The sequence below is a fragment of the Spermophilus citellus genome, assembly GCF_964194105.1.
Source record: "Spermophilus citellus genome assembly, chromosome: 2".
Taxonomy (NCBI): Eukaryota; Metazoa; Chordata; class Mammalia; order Rodentia; family Sciuridae; genus Spermophilus; species Spermophilus citellus.
The window spans coordinates 246072566-246093027 of NC_138183.1; the positions used below are offsets into that span (position 1 = coordinate 246072566).

The window sequence follows — 20462 nt, forward strand, 5'->3', positions numbered from 1 at the left end:
AGTCCCTCCAAGATCAGCCTCCACACAGAGGTTTCTCACACACACACACACACACACACACACACACACATACACACATGCACGTGCACGCACGCGCCAACATGGAGATCACACACGGATTCCCTTAGATTCCAGCTTCATCCCTCATCAAGGGGAAGTGGGCTTCTTCCATTTTGGTTCTCGCCACTGAGCCTGCAGCAGGAACCAAGGTCACGTTCCTGACTTCCACCTCGCGCCCCCCAGCCCCACTCAGAGTCCCCTGGTGGGAGCCCTGCCTTGGCACCTCTCCTGCCACGTCCACTCCTCTGCGCTCACCTACAGCCAGGCGGACTCAGGGCCCCACCCCCCAGCCCTGTCCATCAGGATGCCTGCCCCATCCAGGTGTGGGCATCATCGGGGGCACCACCCCAGTCCTGGCACCTCAGGCAGGAAACTGGCGGAGGCCAGGGCCTCCATTCAATCTGGGTGGGTGGTTTTGCCAGGAGGAAGTTGACAGTTCAACTTCAAACACAGTGACGCAGGCCCCACTGCCTGCCGCCGCCCCCTCCCACCCCTGCTCTGCCCGCCCCGCCCGGCCCCCTCCCTCCCTGAGAGCCAGACACCGGGCCAGACACCCTCACCCACGGGTGCCGGCTTGCCGAGGCTGAGGAGGCTGCGCCCATGGGGTCCCAGCATCTGCTGCTGGCCGCTGCGTACCTGCTGGGGACGCTGGGTGAGTACCTTGCCGAGCTCCGCAGGGACGCCTGGGCTCGCTGGTGTGCAGGGGAGTCGGTCATTTCTTCCCAGGTCTGCCTCTGAGGCCTGCCGCTTACCTCTCGGATGTGTCAGGAAGTTTGGGGCCACCAGGGTCCCCGTCTGCTCCCCCAGTGCCGGCTCGGCTCTGGGCTCTGCTATTGGCACCGTCAGTGCCCCGAACCCGTTTCTGTGCTGTCCAGGGCCCCCCTGAACCCCGCCAAGCACATCTGTGCTCAAATCAGACTCAGCCCAGAAGTCAACTGTCCGGCCCCGTCCTGCGCCATGGTGGCCCCCTGCAGGGTAGCCCGTGAGGGCCCAGCTTGTGCTTGGTCCCAGGAGAAACTTGCCAACTCTCTGGGCCAGAGTGAGCCAGGGAAAGCAGGACTCCCTCTGGGGACCCAGCTGAGCAGACGTCAGGGACGCAGTTCACTGTTGGTGGTCCCTACAGCATGCAGCTGTAGGTGGGCCCCAAAGAAGGCCCCAGCTACAGATCGACCGCAGGCCCAGGGTCCTTCTGCTGGCCAGTCAGGAGGCTCCTGGGCAAGCGGGGGGGGGGGGGGGGGGCAGCGGGTGATGTGGCCTGGGAGGCCAAAGCCCTGGGTTCTAAGCCTGACCATGGGTAGCCTCAGAGAGTCCCCCAGCCTCAGCAGGTCTCCAGCTCCCATTTATAGAATGTGGGGAGCAGGCTGTGAGCTGGATGAGGCCTGGGAGCTTCCGGGGGCTTTGGAAGGTATGGCAGGGCGAGGGGTGCTGGACTCCAGCTGTGAACAGGAGGTGGCAGGGGGCTTCCCACTGCGGAGGGGACAGGCTGGGCCTCACCTGCCCAGCAGAGCCTCAGGTGGTGAGGTGTGAGTGCGGGTGTGATGGGAACTCAACATGCGTGTCTGAGTGTGAGTTCGTATGTGCGTGCTGTGTGCTTGAGTGTGAGCACTCTGTGTGCACTTTCATGGGCATTGCATGGCTTAGGTTCCCTGTGAGTGTGCTGTGACACGGCTCCTGGGCACACACGCTCACATGGCGGTCGTGTGCATAACAGCCAGTTACACAATGCCTCTGTACCGCTGTGAGGGTGTGTCTCTGCCCCAGACTGCAGCTGGCTTCCCGCACCCTGCCAAGGAGCTGCCGTGGCCCTCTGGGTCCCCGAGGCTCCTAGGAGCAGATGCTACACCTCTCGGCTCCCCCTCCCCTGTGGCTCACCCCCCACAGACTCCCCCCTGGTCCAGAGTGGGTCCTGCTCTATGGTCCCTCCCACCTGAGCACCATTGTGGGGCGAGGCTGCTGGCGGGACTGGCAGGTCCCCTGGCTCCATGCAACCCAGAGTCGGGAAGATTTGGAAGCAGCGCCTTCACCCAGTCTGGAGACCCTCTGGGGCAGGTGGCTCCTGGGGAGGTGTTTGTGTGAACTGGTGGGTAATGAGTGCTCCCTCCCTTTGCCAGGCGTGGTGGCAGATACTGGCAATCCAGCAACTCAGGCTGAGGCAGGAGGATGGCAAGTTCAAGGCCAGCGTGGGCAACTTGGCGAAACCCTGTCTCAAAATAAAAAAATAAAAAGGGCTGGGGGCGTAGCTCAGTGGGAAAGTATCCCCGGGTTCAGTCCCCAGTACCTCAAGATCATAACAACAATAGTAATGATAATTAGCACCACCTTTGTTGGGATCAAAAGTATTTTTAAAGCCATTGTCTTCTGGAACCCAGTCTGGGAAGTAGGAAGTAGGCGGACTCATTGGCCTCATTTTACAGTGAGGAAAACAGGCCCAGAAAAGCCAAGGACAATCCAGGGAGGAGCAGCAAGTGGGCAGCCGAGCCCAGCACCACCCTCCTGCCTCACAGAGCCGCCCTCTGCACCTGTAGCCGAGAGTGAAGGCCCGGAACCACTCTAGGGGGAGAGAATCGCCATAGGGCCCAGCCTGGACCAGCAGAGAAGCAGCCAACAGGGTGGGGGTGCCACGGGCCAGCACTGGGGCTGGGGGCCAATACCGCAGGCACCTGGAGCCATTCCAAGAAGAGGCACATCGGTGCCAGAGCCCTGGGAACAGCAGCCTCCTGGCTGGGGACTTTTGGGCCACTGAGGCCTAGAGATGCCCAAAGCCTGTCAGGGGTGAAAGGGGAGAGCAGGACTTTGCACAGCTGTCCCCTCTAGCCTTGACCTGCCTGGGGTGGGCTGGGGAGGTGGCTCAGGCCTCTCTCACCACCCGCCAGCCCCAGCCAACGGGACTCCAGAAGTCAGTTTGAATTGAATTCTGCCACTTGCCAGCAGGGTGGCCTTGGACTAGTTCTATAAGCCCCAGTTTCCTCCTCTGTAAATTGAAAATAATAATATACCTCACAGAGGTTTATGGGATTAAATGAATTTGTGCACATTGAATTTTAGTACCATGCCTGGCATGTAGTGTAGTACATGCTCAATAATCATGACCATAACAACAGAGTGTCAACAAGAACAAGACCAGGTAGGACAGGTCGTGGGGGAGTCTTGCCAGACACTGGCCTTTGCAAGGATCTCTTTTCCCCCAGGCCTCTTGGACAGTCTGTTCCTTCCCTCCTTCCTTCCTTCCTTCCCTCCTTCCTTCCTTCCTTCCCTCCTTCCTTCCTTCCTTCCTTCTTTCCTTCCTTCCTTCCTTCCTTCATCTCTACATGTTATAAGTATTTACTGAGCATCTTCTGCCCAGTTCTGGGCAAAGCATCAGGGAGATGGCCAGGGTGAGACCAGTGTCTCTGGCCTGGTGGATCCGCCCAGCGCACAGAAGAGGCCTGTAAGGGACACGGGGAAATGAGTGTCTGAAACACTTAACACTTTTGGAAATGCTGTCGAGAGCAACCCAGGAGACAACCCAGGAGACAGTTGGCTGGGGCCTAATAACAGGGTGACATCTCCCTGAGATGTAAGGCCAGGGGAGGAAAAGAAACAGCCAGACAGAGAAAGAGGGAAAGGGTCCCAGACAGAGATGGCGGAGGTGAAGGCCACGGGGAAAGACAGGCCGAGAGATACACACAGGGAGGGTGTCCACGATGGACTGGGGGAGCCGGCTCCCGAGGGGAGCGGAGAGCCACTGTCCTGGGCTGCAGAGCCGAGACCCTCCTTGACTCTGAGTACAAAGGGGCGCCTGTGGCAGGCCCAGAGCTCCCCACCCTTGCAGGGAATGGAGGCCCCTGAAGACAAGTGGGGCCTTCTGGTCACTCTGTCTGGCCTCACCCCTTCAGAGGGGTCTCCCTGCAGGGAGGGGATCCAGCTCCACCTGACAGAGTTGATGGAACACCTGCTCTGTGTGCGTGTAGGTGTTCTCGAGCGTGAGCACGTGTATGTGCACTGTCGTGTGTGGCCCTGGGGAAGGGTCTCTGGAGCAACGCAGATCTAATCTGATTTCTACTTGGCCACCTAAAGTGACAAAAACCTCTAGGTCTCAGTTTTCTCCTCTCTAGAGGCCAGTGGTAGAGCCCACCTCGAAGGATAATTGTAATCATGATGTTATGGAGAGTTGACTGAGCACCTACTATGTGCTGGGGATCAGTGAACAAAACAGACAAGATCCCTGCCCTGGTGGATCTGAAGGGTCGGGTGAGATAAGGAGAGAGACGAGAGACCAGGTGAGCTAGGGAGTGTCTGGATGCCAGGTCACGAGGTGTGGGCACAGACTGATAAAGGGGGACTAGGAGAGTGGCACTCTGAGAGGGTGGGCTGCACACACGGAGGGCCCGCTGGGTCTCGCCAGAAGCTAATATTTGAGCAGTTGGCTGGGGCCTAATAACAATGTTCACTCAGAGACCCCTGTGGCCGCGCAGGCAGGGGACCTCCGGAAGAGGTCCTGAAGGAAGTGAGTGAGCCCACCACGTGGGCCCAGGGAGAGCTCCAGCAGAGGGGTCCTTGGTGCACAGGCCCACAGGAGGAGCTGCCCCCCACGCCATGGAGGCCTTTTCTCCCATGAACTGGAGGACCACAGGGAAGCAGAGGTGGCCTCTCCAGGTCCTCAAGTTCTCGTCCCAAGTCCCAGGCCAGACGCCTTGGGGAATTCAAAGCTTTCCAAGGACAGAAGGTAAATTGAGCAAGCTCTGTGTGCTCCGAACATAAGCCAGAAGGTCTGGGCGGCGCTCCAAAACCAAATGCATTCCCGCCCGTGCAGTGAGACACAACTTGCACACAACTGGACCCCTGAACGGGTCCCTGACAGGCCACAGAGATGGGGCTTCAGTTCTGACCCTTCCACCAGCTAGGTATGTGACTTGGGCAATCTCTTAGGTCCTCTCTGGACCTCAGTTTCCTCTTCTGAAAATGGGTCTGAACATGATCCTGCCCCAAGGGGCTCAGGGTGAAAGAGCTCCCGGGTGGGAAACAGCACTGGTGTATGTGAAGCTCTGAACCAAAGGGAGGACATGTCACTGTGACAGCAGAGATGCACTATCTGTCATGAAACTCATGCCAATTCAGTTAAACACACCAGGCACCAGGAAGAGAGAAAAATAGCTGCTTAAATAGCAGAGGCCATTCTGACCACCATCCGCTGCCTGTGTATGGACGCAGGCCCTGTGAGCCAGATTAAACTCCAGTCTGCCCTCTCAGTTTCTTCTGGCAGGCTCCATTCCCCTCGCCTCTCCTGGCTTGGGTGATGCTCCAAATGTTTTGCATTTGAAAAGGCTCCCAACCATATCCCAACTCCTTCATCTGGTGCTCCAGCAAGACCCAAAATGTTGGTCATGTCTGATCTTTGGTTCCCCGGAAGCCCTGCTACTATTTCAAGATGGACTCAGCATCACTGACTAATGCTCTATCAGCAAGGTGGGGATCCTGGCCTCCAAGTCAGCCAACGCGGAGGGTGCCAGGGGAGAGATCCTGCGTCCCCCCCAGAGCCAGCCAGGCACCGAGTTGGATGCTGCACACAAAAGCAATTGCTTGGCTTCCTTCTCTGTAACAGTGGTGACAGTCCCCATCGATGAGGCTTCAAGGAAGAAATGGGGTCTTCTGTTGAAAACCCTTGCTCTGGGTTTGCCCCAGGTAGGAGTGAATCCACTGTGATCATTGTCAATCAGGTACCAGCCCTTCCCTGGCTGCCCACCAGATCCTGAGCTGCCCACACCCTCAGTCTCCATTTCCCAGTGTGTACCAGCCACAAACACCACACTGGACCTCTGAGTGGATCAGAGGCAGGGACAGGGGCCCAGGATCTGCAATCAGCGGGCCTGGGCTAAATCCTGTCTCTGCTGAGCCCCCTCAGGAGCACAGTAGCAGCCTCATCGTCTGTAAGACAGGATGCAGCCTGGCGCTCCAGCAACATCCATCTGCGATTCCAAAGCCGGGACTCGCTGACAATCTCTGACAAATGCATTTGGTGTTGAGCCGGACCCGATCCAATGGGAGGCTACAGATCATCTCGTGGCATCTCACTTGGTGTGGAAATTCGCATATTTCACTGCAGACGACATTGTGTGCTTAAAACCAGAACTCTCCAGACGCAGAGAGAAAGAAGGGTGCCCTCGGGTGCTGCCAGATCAAAAGGCAGCCCAGAACCAGGACACCCTCTTTTTCAAAAATATCTTAGGATTTGTTTAAAAGCAGAACAAAAGAGAATCTTTTATAAAATTGGCTCAAATGCATGAGGCCCTGAGTTCCCTCCTCCACAGGATGCGGAACTGAAGGCCCAAGTGGGAATCCTTCTGAGTGGGGAGGGGGAGAGGATCTACATGTCCCCATGCCACCCTCAGGAATTCATGTACCCTCACCAAAACCTCGGGGCAGGCCAGGTCAAAGTGACCGAATTTCTACAGATGCAGGGACAGTGAGGCTGGGGCCTGGGGACAGTGGGCAGTCCCTCCGACTCTCTGGCTTTGAGGACTTAGCAAGTCCAAGCCCTGGATCGTGGGGCTTGAGGGAAGGTGGGTGGGGAAGGAAAGGGCCTCTGAAGAATCCTCACGCCCAGCCGCCGCTCCAAGGACGGTGGTGGATGGTGGGTAAGGAGATGTCGCGATGCTCGCATCCCCTGCCCCTGGAGGCCTCAGAGCCTCAGAAGCGCAGCCGCTGCAGGAGTTCTTTCTAGAAAAAGAATGTGGCAGGACTGAACTGCAGCCCTGAGGGGTCAGGGAGACCCAGAACACAGGGCTCAGAAGAAGGAGGGTATTAGTCAGACACCGGGGAGGATCGCTAGAAAAATGAAAATAGGTGGTGGACGGTCAAAACCGGAAAGTAGCACTGGACAGGCAAAAAATAGGCACCCCATCTCAGCCGCGCATCTCTCTGCCCACCTCTGCCCCTCCTCCCAGCCCCTGAGATACATTAGGAACCACCTTATAGAGCATGGAGGTTTTAACCAAGAGGAAGGTAAGGGGTCATGGAATAGCACTTCATCACGTTAGGATGAGGAAACCGAGTCCAGAGAGGTTGAATGGCTGCCAATGTCACACAGCAAGTCCGTAGTTAACTCTTCCCGTGGCACGTACATGAACTGAACAAAGTCATAAGTTCATTCCCTTCCATCAGGGATGCCTGCCAGGAACATGCAGGAATTGGGGACACTGAGCAGAGCACCCCAGGCCTCCCTCAGAAGGGAGGGGAGATAGCTTGGTCTAACGGGCAAAGCACAGCCTCTGCCACTTGCAGCTTGGACAAATTATTTAACCTCCCTCATCTACAAAATGGGGACCAAAAATGATGACCCCCACTTTACTGCCTTGTGGTGGGGATTGAGAGAGTGAAGCACAAAAATATCCAGAGGAGTGAAAACTGTAAAAATGCTGATGGTGGTGGTGATGGTGATATTGGTGATGGTGATGGTGGTGGTGATGGTGATGGTGATGGTGGTGGTGATGGTGATGGTGATGGTGGTGACAATGGTGACATTGCTGATGGTGATGTGATGGTGACGATGGTGAGATATTGGTGATGGTGATGGTGATACTGGTGATGGTGATGGTGGTAGTGATGGTGATGGTGGTGGTGATGGTGATGGTGATGGTGGTGGACAATGGGTAGTGGACCAGGCAGGCGCCCAGAGGGAGGCAGCGCCCTGGAATGCACAGACGGCTTTTCTCAAGAGCACTTTCTTTTTCAATTCCACTCGGTTCACCGGCTCTTCTAGTCTTTCCTGAGAACGCGCTCTGAGCAGCAGCCGTGCTGTGGTGTGGGGGATCTTCAGGATGGCCAGGCCCAGTCTCTGCCTCCAGGGACTTCAGGGTCTGGCGGCCCCAGCCCTCTGGGTCGGGGTCTAGGTGGTGTCCATCTCTGCACCTCCCAATGTGATGCTTTGGAGACAGCGGCTGGGTGGCTGAGAGCCGGGGGCACGGTTTTGAAGTCAGAATCATGGTTTGAATCCAAGGCCTACCACTTGCTAGCCATGTCACACTGGCTGGGCACGTGCCTTCTCCCAACATTTATACCACAAATACACTTAAATCCCATTATGGGGCTGTGTGGGAGAGTTGCCATAATCCCCGTAAGGAACCATCTCAAGTTCCCGGTGTGCAGCAGGTGCTCCATAATTGGTAGCTGCTGTTAATAATGAAAGTTGACTGTGAGCTCTGAGAATGCAAAGTTCCCACTCTGTATTCCTGCATTCCCTGTGCTCCCTGGGTTCTGGCCCCCTGTGCTTCCCAGACAGGGCCCCTCCTGCCAGAGCAACTCGGGAAGGCCTGCCGTGCCGGCCACTCCTGCCCCAGCCCGATAGGCTCTCCAGACCAGCAGCCCTAGCTCTCAGCACGGAGCCGGGGCCAGGGAGGCACGGGGCTTCCCCTGGAGTGCTTCAGCTCATCTCTCAATGTCCCCAGATTGGTGTCCCACGCTCATTCCACACTGCCGATGAGACTTGATCCCCAGGCCCACAGGCAAGAAGTGACAGAGCCAGCTCAGACCTAGAACACTAAGGAGTCAGGAGTGCCTGAAAACCAGCCCCTGTGTCGTGCGGCAGCAAAGGGCACACCTGAACACCTCTCCCCAGGGACACTCCTCCAGCTGCCTAAGCCCTCGTGCTGTAGCCAAAGGAAGGGGACTCCCTGCTTCCACGGGGCAACTGACCACGGGGAGTAGGAACGAGAGGCCAGGGGTGAGAGGGGAGGCAAGCCAAATGGTCTCCTGCCACCTCTCTCAACATGCTAGGTGCCTGGTCCACTGCCATCAGATGTGATGGACAGCTGGACCCTCTCTTTCCACTCAAGCCAGAGCTCTGGCCAAGAGCGCCAGGCCCAAGACTCCCTGTTCGTAAGAATCAGCATCCCTTCCAAGGCCCACAGCATCCAGATGATGGTGATGGCGTCTCTTGAAGTCAAGGGAACTTATCACAGGGCCACCACAGCTCACTGCCAGGTGCCTTGTGTGGGAGGAGGACGCACCCCACCCCCCGCCCCTTGAGAACACTCAGGCAAGGACAGGCCTAAGTTTTTTAAGACCCAACAATAATTTCTCCGGAGCAATTGAAACAGCTGTTTCCTATGTATAAAGCAGCTTCCCCGACCCAGGGCTGTCCCCAGCTTCCAACAGAGAAGGAACCCCAAGAGCCGGACAGACGGAATGAAATACCTGCTTCACTCCATAAGACGGGTCTCTGAGGCCACGGGAGCTCTCTGTCCCACCCTGTCCCCACCCAGATGATACCTCCTCCCCCACCACAGCCACAGGCAAGCTGGCCTCTGCTGCTCTACCAAGCACCCCATGCCATGTGCTGCCGGGAGTAAGAACCCCAGATGGCCACTGGGAAGACAGGACAACATGCTGTGCTGCCCTGGGCCAGTCCTGCCATCTGAGCCTGTTGTCCTCTGGAATCCAGGAGCAATTAAAGATAACTCGCCGCCGTTCTCATCTGTCTAGAAAGTAGCAAGCATAGGCTTGGGTTCCCCTGGGACTGATGGCTCAGTTCTCTAAAACTAGAGAGGCTCAACTTTTGGAGTGAAAGCTACACAGGGGACAGTTTTACATTGCACCCCCAACCCATAAAAAGAAGTGATGCCCACCCTCCGGATGCACTCTGTCATTCTCTACTCTAGTCCCTTCTTTTATTTATTTATTTATTTTTTTGATATTGGGGCCCTTCACACACTAAGTCACATCTCCAACCCCTTAAAATGTATATATTAAAATATATATATATATAATTTAGAGACAAGGTCTTGCTAACTTGCTTTAGAACCTTGCTAAGTTGCTGAGGCTGGCTTTGAACTTGCGATCCTCCTGCCTCAGCCTCCGGAGCCACTGGGATTACAGGTGTGCTCTCCATTTCATTTTTGAAAGAAAAAAAAATAAAAATAAAAAAGCAATGGTTGCCTTACTACAGAAAGATAGCATGAGGAATCCCTTTGGGCGCCGGCACTGGTATGCATCTGTCTTGACGTGGATGGAGGTCATATGGGTCCTGGGCGTTAAAGGTCATAGAATCATGCACTCAAGAAAAATCCGCTTCACTTCGTACTCATTTAAAAAGTTAAGTTTTTTTAAAAAGAAAAATAATTAATGGTTGCAATCCATTAAATTGATTCATGATCACTTAGGGGTTCTGAGCTGTGGAATAACAGTCCCTGACTTGGAACCCACGAGAGTGGTCCCTGGGGGCAGCCAGGGCCATTGCTCAGCAGAGGGTGGGTGTGCGTGGGAGAGGGCGAGGGAGAGGGCGGAGGCCTCACTTCCTGACCTTCCTGTCTCCTTTCTGCAGTCACTTCCTGCCTCGGTGGGTTCAGCCTGGAGGACCCAGGTAAGGAAGAGCCGGGTGAAGGGCGGCCTGGGGCTCCGCAGGGGCTGGGGTGCTAATCCACCAGGCTGTGGGGGACCTGCCGATTAAGAAGTTGTCACCTGCACCAGAGCGAGCCCCACCACAGCAGTGAAACATGATACATATTTGTGAACTTGGCAGTTCCCCCACATTTCACCACGCCCTGTTTTTCACACCGGCTGGGAAAGCACTGGGGAGAAACGAGGCCACAAGTCTTGTGAAGTCACTGTACCATCAGAAGGAGTTGGCAGGTCCTGGGCTGGGACCTGGACCCACACTGACATCCCAGCCCTGAGCTCCAGCAAGTTCTATGAGCCTCCGGCTCCCCACCTGTGAGATGGGGAGAAAGTCCCTCCCCGGGGGAAGATTCAAGGAGTCAGCCAGCTGGGTGCAGGGTCTGCAAAGTGTCCTACCTCAGTCGGGTGTTGGATCAACCTGCTTTGCATCCAAGTAGCCAGGTGACCTCGGGAAGCCCCCAGCCTTGCGCCCAGGCCCCAAGTGTCCTCATCTGTGGGAAGCAACAGCGTAACCCGTGGTTCCCCACCAGGAAAACCTTCTACCTCAGAATCCCCCAGAAGAGCCTTTTACATTGAATTGTTTTTTTCTTGAATAAGCAATTCATTAAATTGCCTGGCAATTCTTTATAAAAAGTTCTGCAGTGGAGAGTCTCACTTCCATCACTGTCCCCATCTGTCCAGCCCCTCCTCACCCAGTACCCCAGGTAACAGCACGTTTATTTCTTTTTTGTATATTCTTCTCTAAGCTCTTGGTACATACACAAATATATATACAGTGAGCCCTCCGAGTCTGTGGACTCAATCAACGGCAGATAAAAAAATGTAGCCAGGTCTAGGATGGCTGTGTCTCTACTGAAATGCACTAATTTTTTGCTTGTTATGAAAATGACATGGCATTTGCATTGTATCAGGATTGTATATAATCTAGGGATGACCAAAGTACATGAGAGGACGCATGTAGGCTGAATGCATATTTTATTTATTTTTCCGATGCAGGAGATGGAGCCCAGGGCCTTGCACATGCTATGCAGACCCCGCCTCTCACTAAGCTAAATCCTCAGCCCCCCTTTGCCATTTTATGTAAGGAACTTGAGTATCCATGGATTTTGGTATCTATAGGAGGTCCCAGGACCAATCCCCCACCAAACCAATCTGTGCTTATGGGTGTCTATATTTTTCCTTCCACTCATGAAGCATTATATAAAATCACAAAAGCCACGTACCTACTTATGTCCCAGCAATTCCACTCGGGGTATTTACCCAAGAGAAATGGAAATTTGCCCACACAAAGACCTGAGCAAGAATGTTCACAGAGCTTGATTCATAGGAGGAAAAACCCAGGAGCAACCCAAATGGTGCATAAAAAATCAAGAGTGGCAAATCCACACAATGAAATATTATTCAGCAATAAATGGGACGAATCACTGATACATACAGCAACATGCATAAACCTCAAATACATAAATAAATGAGGAGGGAAAGAAGAAAAACCAAAAAGAAAATAAAACGCTTGCTCTATGAGCCTATTCAGATGACATTGCAGAACAGGCAAAACTAATCTCTCATGACAGAAAACAGATCAGTGGTTGCCTACAGCTACCTTCAGGGAAATTAACTGTCAAGAGACATGCAGGAACTTTCCGGGTGATGGACGTGTCCCATATCTAGGTGGTGGTGGTTACATGCTTGTATACATTTGTCAAATTGCTTCAACAGTACTCTTAAAATGAGTGCATTTCACTATATGTAAATTGTACCTCAATGAAACGGATTTTAAAAGTGAAAAAACAAAAAAGATGGCAGACCCCATCTCAGACCTATGGACACAGAATCTCTAGGAATGGGTGACTGCACTGGACAGTAGGTACCTAGAATATCTTACCCACTGCTCCAGGTTTGGAACCCTAGCTTCAGGGCCTCCTGGGTACCCCAGCTTGGGTTTCTAGAACATTCCTGGAGTGCCCCAGAAGGGACGAAGCTCAGAAGGAACAGGCAGTGGGGCAGGCGGGAACCCGGCTGGCAAGGGGCCCAAAGGGGAGGGGACAGTAAGGGCTCCAGGGGAGGGCCCTTCCTCTTCATCCCCCTGACCCCTGCCGCCACTTCTTGACCCCAGATCTCCAGGTGAGGCTGACCGGCTCCAACTCCAGGTGCCAGGGCCAGCTGCAGATCCTGAGTCACACCAGGGCCCTGTGGCACTCGGTGTGCAGTGAGAGCTGGAACGGGGCGCTGCGCCACAGGGAGGTCTCCCAGCAGGCCGCCAGATTCTGCCAGAAGCTGCGCTGCGGGGACTCCTTGGGCCTGACCACCTACTCCCGCTTCAACACACCCCAGACCCAGATCATCTGCCAGGGACCCCCGGGGTCCTTCTCCAACTGCAGCACAGACTCATCATACAAGTGCCACCCGCTGAGCCTCATCTGCTTAGGTGGGTACTGGCCAGCCGCACGGACACCCTTGGGCCGGGCGCCTCCCCAGGTCTGTGCTCTGGACGTAGGCAAGCAGGTGGAAGAGAAAGGGGTCCCCAGTTGATAACCGCCCCCCAGTCATTTATACTGCTTGGGGGACAGAGGAGGAAGACTGATGGGCTGTTGGCACTTGGGGGATGAAGACACAGGCCCTGTTCCTGCCAACTGCTGACAGCCTCATTCCTAACCTCCACTTTCCCATCTGTAGCGTGGAGGACTGCCACCTAGCGAAGGTGAGGGTCAGGTGGGAGTATTGGGCACTCATGTCACAAGCTCCAGATCTTCCTCACACTGCAGGCTGCCCCCCAGCCCTCCCCACACCCCATCCTTCCCTCTTCCACCCACCCCTCCCTCTCTCACCAGAGTGTCTCATTACAGAGCCCCAGACGACGACACCTCCACCCACAAGCCCCCCGACCACCATGACTCCAGAGCCCACAGGTAAGCGGTTGGGAGGCCTCCTGGAGGGTGCACACATAGCAAAGAAGAACCCAGGAGGCCCTGTCACGTAGGGATTTTGGAGGAATCTAGGATAAGCGTGCCCTGTGCAGTGTCTGGGATGCACCACCTCCCATGCCTGTTAGGGATTATCTGCTGGGGTCCAGCAGCGGGCTGTGCTTCAGCAGGCACAGCGCTCAGGACGGCTCCCTTCTCCCGTGCCCCCTCTCTCAGCACCCCCCAGGCTGCAGCTGGTGGCGGGGCCCCGGGGCCTGCGGTGTGCCGGCGTGGTGGAGTTCTACAGCGGCAGCCTGGGGGGCACCATCAGCTACGAGAACCACCACGGGCTCCAGGGCCTGGGAGACCTCCTCTGCGGTGCCCTCCAGTGTGGCTCCTTGAAGCAGCCTCCCGAGGCCAAGGCAGTAGAACCCCAAGACCCAGCAGAGCGCTGGGCACGTAGGCTCTTGCCGATCCGATGGCAAATCCAGAACTCCAGCTGCGCCTCCCTGCACGAGTGCTTCAGGAAAGCCCCGGCCCAGGAGGGCGGCCAAGCTCTCAGCCTGGTCTGCTCAGGTGAGTGAGCCCAGCCAAGCCCCAGGCCTTCTGTGGCCCGGAAGTGGTCATGGGCAGATGGCCAGGCAAGCTCTGGGAAGCCCTGTGCAGCCCAGGGTACAGAGACACCAGAGGATATGGGCACACTGAGCCTGAGACTCGGGGAAGGACAGGAGCGGGAAGGGGGACAGGACTCCGTGACCATGGCTCAGCTGCCCCCTGGGGAAGTAGCTTCGGCAGGGCTTCCAGGAGGAGGCAGGGCCCTGGTAGGTTTGGCAGAGCAAAGGGGAGAAAGTCCTGCAGGGAGCACCTGATGGGTGGGCCTTGCAGGAGGGAATGTGAAAGTCCCCAGGGATGAGTTTGCAGGATCATGAGGGCTGACTCGGGGGTCCCTGAGGCATGGGGCTAGAGCAAGCCCCTAAGAGGGCTCTCTGCCCGGGTCCCTGGGTCACCTCTGACAAAAGACAGAGGTGGTGGTGATAATGTGGTTGAGGCAAGAACCAGGGAGGCTGAGTCTATGGGACTCTAAGGGGCCAAACCAGGATCAATAGACAAAACCAAAGAGACCATAGTTCAAAGTAAGGCAGAACCATCGCAGCAGGCGGGGAGGCCGTGGGCCCACATGTGAAGCCGCTCATCTACCTGGTTCCAGGACCACCACTGGCGGTCTTGAGTTTTCACTGTAGGAAGCAGAAGCTGTTACTATTCCCATTTCACAGATGAGGAAGCTGAGGCTCAGACAGGTTCAGTTTCTTACCCGACATCACAGAACATAGATGGGGTTTCTCCTCAGTCAGGGCCAATCCAGACAACTGCTGCGCCTTGGCTATTTGAATTCGGTCCCTCTGTGCAAGGACCACCCAGGATCTGGTGCAATGCAGAGTCTTGCCTTGGCTGGACCTCCTAACTCTGGGTTTCGGCAGGGTCCCAGAGATTCCTGTACAACGATAGGAGGCATGGCTCTGGACCCGTGGGTTCCCCTGTAAGCAGGGCTCCCCCACTCCACGGGGTACCTGGTACAAACTAGTAAAAGGCTGTCCCCTCCAGGCAGAAATCCCCTCCAAGGGTCTCTTGGTCTGAGGAAGGGACAAGGCCTGGCCCCCAGCCCCTTGTCCTCAGCTAGAAGCCCTCATAATGCAGATTACAAGCTGCAAAACCATACCCAGGGGCCTTGCCTTTGAAATTTCTAAACAGAAGATTTACTAGGACTTTGAAGATGGATGTTACCATGGAAACTGGCCCAAAGCTGGTGAGATCACAACTCACTCTAAACTGAGCTGAGTGGGCCTCCGCCAAGGGCTCCCATCTCCACCCTGCCGAGCAGAAATGAATGAGTCTCCAGCCAGCCCCAAGTCCCTGACAGTCCAGCCCTCGGGGCCCAGGGCCTGGCAGCAGGATTCCTGGGTTCTGCCCGCTGCGAAGCACGAGGACTTAGAGCTGGGTCTCAACTCCCCATCCCTGCGCCTCAGTTTCCCCCTTCTGAAAAGCCCTCTGTCCCTGCGCTGCATCTCAGGACGGACGCTGGCATCCAGAGGCCCCAGGGAGAGTTTGGTCAGGGCAAGTGCTGGAAAGAATGCCAAGGGAAGGAAGGTCGAAAGGAAGGCATCCGACCCCGCATCCTCACAGAGCCTCCTCGCTGCCAGGGCCCCAGCTTTGCCGGTGGCACCGGCTCCAGGGGCCAGGCACGTGGGCTGGTACCAAGCCTGCCACCTCACCTCTCATGGTCTTCACTCCCCAGATTTCCAGCCCAAGGTCCAGAGCCGCCTGGTGGGGGGCGGCAGTGTGTGTAAGGGCACTGTGGAGGTGCGCCAGGCCACCCAGTGGGCAGCCCTGTGTGACAGCCATGTGAGCAGGGGCCCAGCTCGGTGGGCGGAGCTGTGCCAGGAGCAGAAGTGCAACGGCCTCGTCTCCTACCACACGCTGGACGCCAGTGAGACCTCCAGCGGGTTCTCCTGTCCCCAGGAGAAGCTGTCCCAATGCCACGAACTTCAGGAGAAAAAAACCTTCTGCAAGAGGGTGTTTGTCACATGTGAGTTGGCCACAGCCCATGGTGGGGGGAAGGCAGGGCTGGACTTTCCTTCTGGGACCTGGTTAGTGAGCATGTCTCTGAAGGACAGTGCCCCAGAGCCCTGGAAGAGGATGGCAAATGGCGGGGGTGCAGGAGGCAGGGGGGCGCATCAAGGAACAAGAGACAGCTTGACCAGAGCTCAGGCAGCTATAAGCATGAACGATGAAGAGGGGACGTGCAAGGTCACAGGCAGATCATCGTTAGGCAATTGATGGGTGACAGAACTCTGCCTTCTGTGTCCTACTCTTCCAGGGTGGAAACTAGAAGATCAACGGGCAGACAGTATATATTTGCTACATAAAGAATAATTAATAATTCATAGGAGAAAGATGGACAGACAGATGGTGGGTGGATGGATGGTAAATGGTGGATGGTGGATGGATGGTAGATGATGGATGGATAGAAGAACGGAAGATGGTGGATAGTGGATGGTGATGGATGGTGATGGATGGTGATGGATGATGGATGGATGGTGGGTAGTGGATGGTATCGGACAGAGAGCTGGCTGCCTATTGGTATGTCATATATTGGTACAAGACGGTGTATGAGAGGAAGTTGGTCACTTGTAAGAACAAAAGCTGAGAGTTGATGACAAGAGTGGCCAATAGCTGGATAACCAACTCTAGATGACAAGTTGTGGATGGGCCAATTGGTAGCAGGGATTCCTAGAGAAGGAAAGAGGGACAGCCACATACAGAATTCCCTTCCACACATACTGGTGAGTTTCCAGGAGGAGCAGGGGCATTGGGGTAGCTGCCCTCGGAGTGGACAGCTGTGGGTCCCTCAGGACTGGGACTGACGGAAGCCCTCCCTTGCCCAGGCCAGGACCCCAACCCTGCAGGCCTGGCTGCAGGCACCGTGGTGAGCATCATCCTAGCCCTGGTGCTCCTGGCCGTGCTGCTGGTCGTGTGTGGCCCTCTCGCCTATAAGAAGCTGGTGAAGAAATGTAGGTGCTGGTACCCAAAGCCGCCTGCCCTTCATCACCCCATCTTTCCTCTCCTGCTCAAAGTAACAGAATGTCAGGAAAATCATACTCTTCAATTGGCCCATATCTGGGGCCCAGTAAGGGCCCACTACAGGCCAGATGGAGGCTGTGGCCATCCTCTGGGATGTGGCAGGCCCGAGCTGGGTCATTAGCACAGCCTCTGGCGCTGGAGACACAAGGCCTAGGTAGGCCCAGCTCCACCAACCATATGTCAGCTGCTTGCGGCACTGACTGAGCCACTTCCTCCCTGAGTGCTCATCTACGCAATAGGTAACTGCAGCCCTCCCAGGGCATTGAGAGCCTTGCCCCGCAGAACTAAGGGGAAAATTACTCAGAGACAAGGAAGTGAGATTAAGGATGCTGAGAACAGAGAGCCCGGAGGTGGGCAGTGCTGGCTCCCTAATGCTCACCCAGGTCTCAGTTCTGGCTCTAAACATCTGTGGTCGCTCTTCTGGGAAACCAGTTGCATCGGCACCCTCCTGGGCACTCTCCTTTGGACCCTGATGACTCCAAGTCCCCTCCCTAGGAAGTCAGAAAAGGAGGCCCTAAGAGATTGGAGGGGCAGGACCCACAGTCCTGCCTTTGGGCCCCTCCTCCCCCTCCCACCATCATGCCCTGTGCCCTGACCTGATGTGCTTTCCTGTCTGTTGCCCAGTTCGCCAGAAGAAGCAACGCCAGTGGATCGGCCCCACAGGAATGAACCAGAACAGTAAGTGTCCCCAGAGGTAGGGTCCCCCCTCAGCCCCAGGACTCAGGCCACGGGGACAGTCAATGCCGATCATAGAGCTGGTGGCCACTGGAGGCTTCTGATCTCCACCACATTTGGTTAAGGTGTGACCGTGGCCAACAGACATCCTCACACCCGGGAGGGCTGAGGCTTCTTCAGGGGCAGACAACTGAGTGGTTTTTGCCTCTGAAGCCTCAGACACCATGGTGTCCCCCTGTCTCTGTGGTTGACTTATTAAACAGCGGTCCCTATAGCCTTCACCTACCTCAGCAAAATTCCCCAACACAGTGATCAAGAGACGCTGACAGGTAGCACTCACAAAAGGGACTGCATGATGAGAGAGAGCTGGAAAACCAGGAGTTAAGCAAAGCTAACACGGTACCACGTTTCAGGACTTATCAGAGCCTCCAAGGGCATTTTTGCAGTGTTTGTCTCCAAGGCAGGGGAGCATTAAGAAAGGTAGCCCAGCTAATTTTGTCATAGAGAAACTTAAAATTTCAATGCAATCAGTTCGCTCCAGCCCTGGGCTTCAGCCTCTCCTTCTGGTCGCAGCCAGCACTACCCTAATGGATCCAAGCCTAACTCTTTCCTGACTCCCGTTCTGCATCCTTCTCCCCTTTACAAGTCTAGGGCTAAATCCTTCAAGAAGATTCGAAATTGTTCAGTCATTTTTTTTTAATAACATTTCAAAATCCCCGGAGGACTGGGATTCCATCTTCCTATCACTGTGCTCCAAGTCCCTCTGGGTAAATGCCTATGGACGGACTGGCCAATTAGATTGCGAGCCAACCTCAAGATACTCCCAAAGTCTGCCACTACCCTGCTAGCCTGACCCCCCCGCCCCCCGGGGGGAAAGGACAGGGAGGTGCGTTAAAGAGACTGTGGGTGTTCCTGCCCTCTCCCCCCCCCCCCGCCCCACACCACCTAGTGGGAACAGGATGCGCTCTGGGCCCCTGCTGGAAGGGGAGAGCACAGATCTAATGAAGCCGTCCCCTGCATCTGTGCAGTGTCTTTCCATCGCAACCACACTGCGACCGTCCGGTCCCAGGTCGAGAACCCCACAGCCTCCTGTGTGGATAATGAGTACAGCCAGCCCCCCAGGAACTCCCACCTGTCGGCCTATCCAGGTGAGCAACAGGGGGCTCCTAGGCCAGCAGGCAGAGCTGGACCAGTCCTGTCCCCGATGGTCACGTGATGTCCTTGAAGCTCCAGTCCTTGTCCAAAGAGAGAAAGGAGACCCCAGGGGGCAGGGGATCAAACTACCCACTTGACAGCAGGTCACATCAGGGCTGTGGGAGGGACATCTTCATAGACCTCAGCTGTCCCTTTTGAGGCCTGAACCACTCATCTAGAGAGAAGAATGCACTTGGAGGGATGTCATTAACCCCAGCCTCGCTGGGACCTAATGGGACTATTTCCCTGCAGGGAGGGCCGGACAGGCTGGATAGTAAATGAGGCTCCTCAGATTCCTTCAGCTCCAAGAGAGCCATTAAGTGGCCTGCGGGAGCCCTGAACCAAGGCTCCTCGCTGGTGCTAACAATTAAGCCCCGGGGAGCCTGGAGTTCAGCATCATTAGCCATCGCTCGGCTGATTTGATCAAAACAGATACCAGGGGCTGTCGCCAGCTCATAAAGCCCCTGTGATCTTCTGAAGGCCCCTTTCTTTCCCCAGCTCTGGAAGGGGCCCTGAATCGCTCCTCTACCCAGCCTGACAACTCCTCCGACAGCGACTATGACCTGCACGTGGCTCAGAGGCTGTAGAAGGTGAGTCTGTCCCTGGTCTGACGCCGGCTCCAGGACCCCCCAGTCCTGGGGACGGCACCAGAGTGAAGCTGCTCTCCTCTTCCTACTCCCATATGTGAACAGGGGGCCTGAGCACCTCGATTCTCAAAAAAGGGCAAGAATAAGCACCAGCAACTGAGGCGACGGGGCCAACCTGGAGACTAGCAGAGGAATCGTGGATCTTATTTATTTTTTTTCTTTAAGAAAGAGAGAGAGAGATAATTTTTTAATATTTATTTTTTTAGTTTTCGGCGGACACAGCATCTTTGTTGGTATGTGGTGCTGAGGATCGAACCCGGGCCGCACGCATGCCAGGCGAGCACGCTACCGCTTGAGCCACATCCCCAGCCCGGAATCGTGGATCTTAAATCCAACTCAGAAGACAACACAAAAAGATCCCTACGTGGAGAAGCCCCTGGCAGCAGGACAGCCGCTGTCCCAAGACTGAGCTGGTGTGGGCCAGTCCCCAACTCCCCGAATCACCTCCACAGAGCTTTCACCCACCGCCCCCGACTCCTGTCCTTCTCACCCCAAAGAACTGGGAACCAGGGACGAAAAAAAAAAAAAAAAAAAAAAACCTAGAGCCAGACCAATCTGTCCTAAGGAAATGATCGTCACCACTTGGAAGCGATGCCCCCTTTTCCACTCCCAGCAGGACTTGGCCTGGACAGAGACTGGGGTGCCTTTCCCACATGTCTTCTGCCCTCCATGGCAGGCCAGCTCTCAGCCCCGCTCACCCCCAGGCCCTGACCCAGGGGAAGCCAGCTGCAACAGCTTGGCACCTTCCGGGCACCATCGCCTTGAGAAGATGGCACCCAGAGGCAAGCCCTTCCAGGCAGACTCGGGGTGTCCAGAAGGGTCCTGTTTCCTAAGCCTGGGAAGCCCCTTCCTCGTCCACTGGGGTGCAGCACTGAGTAGAATCTGGCCTTTTCCTTGGACTCTGGCCACGTGAAGAACGAGGAGGAACTCACATGTGGTGGGAGGCTGTTTCTCTGTGTAGTTTAAATCTGTTCTT

At 55.7% G+C, this 20462-nt stretch overlaps 1 protein-coding gene across 2 annotated transcripts in view; it reads left to right on the forward strand.

Moving 5' to 3' along the window:
- The first annotated feature begins 601 nt into the window (after positions 1–601).
- CD5 (CD5 molecule) overlaps positions 602–20462 on the forward strand; it is a 244353-nt gene continuing 224492 nt past the window's right edge. Inside the window, exons 1-11 of one of the 2 annotated variants that reach the window (XM_081311654.1) lie at positions 602–712; positions 10358–10396; positions 12545–12856; positions 13275–13337; positions 13569–13907; positions 15625–15915; positions 16775–16900; positions 17595–17648; positions 18674–18793; positions 19338–19429; positions 19693–20126. In XM_081311654.1, coding sequence (XP_081167780.1) covers positions 661–712; positions 10358–10396; positions 12545–12856; positions 13275–13337; positions 13569–13907; positions 15625–15915; positions 16775–16900; positions 17595–17648; positions 18674–18793; positions 19338–19426 — 1485 coding nt within the window. In that variant the 5' untranslated portion in view covers positions 602–660 and the 3' untranslated portion in view covers positions 19427–19429; positions 19693–20126. Of the gene's footprint in view, positions 713–10357; positions 10397–12544; positions 12857–13274; positions 13338–13568; positions 13908–15624; positions 15916–16774; positions 16901–17594; positions 17649–18673; positions 18794–19337; positions 19430–19692; positions 20127–20462 lie in introns of those variants that run through there. The other variant, XM_081311653.1, reaches the window with a different exon arrangement.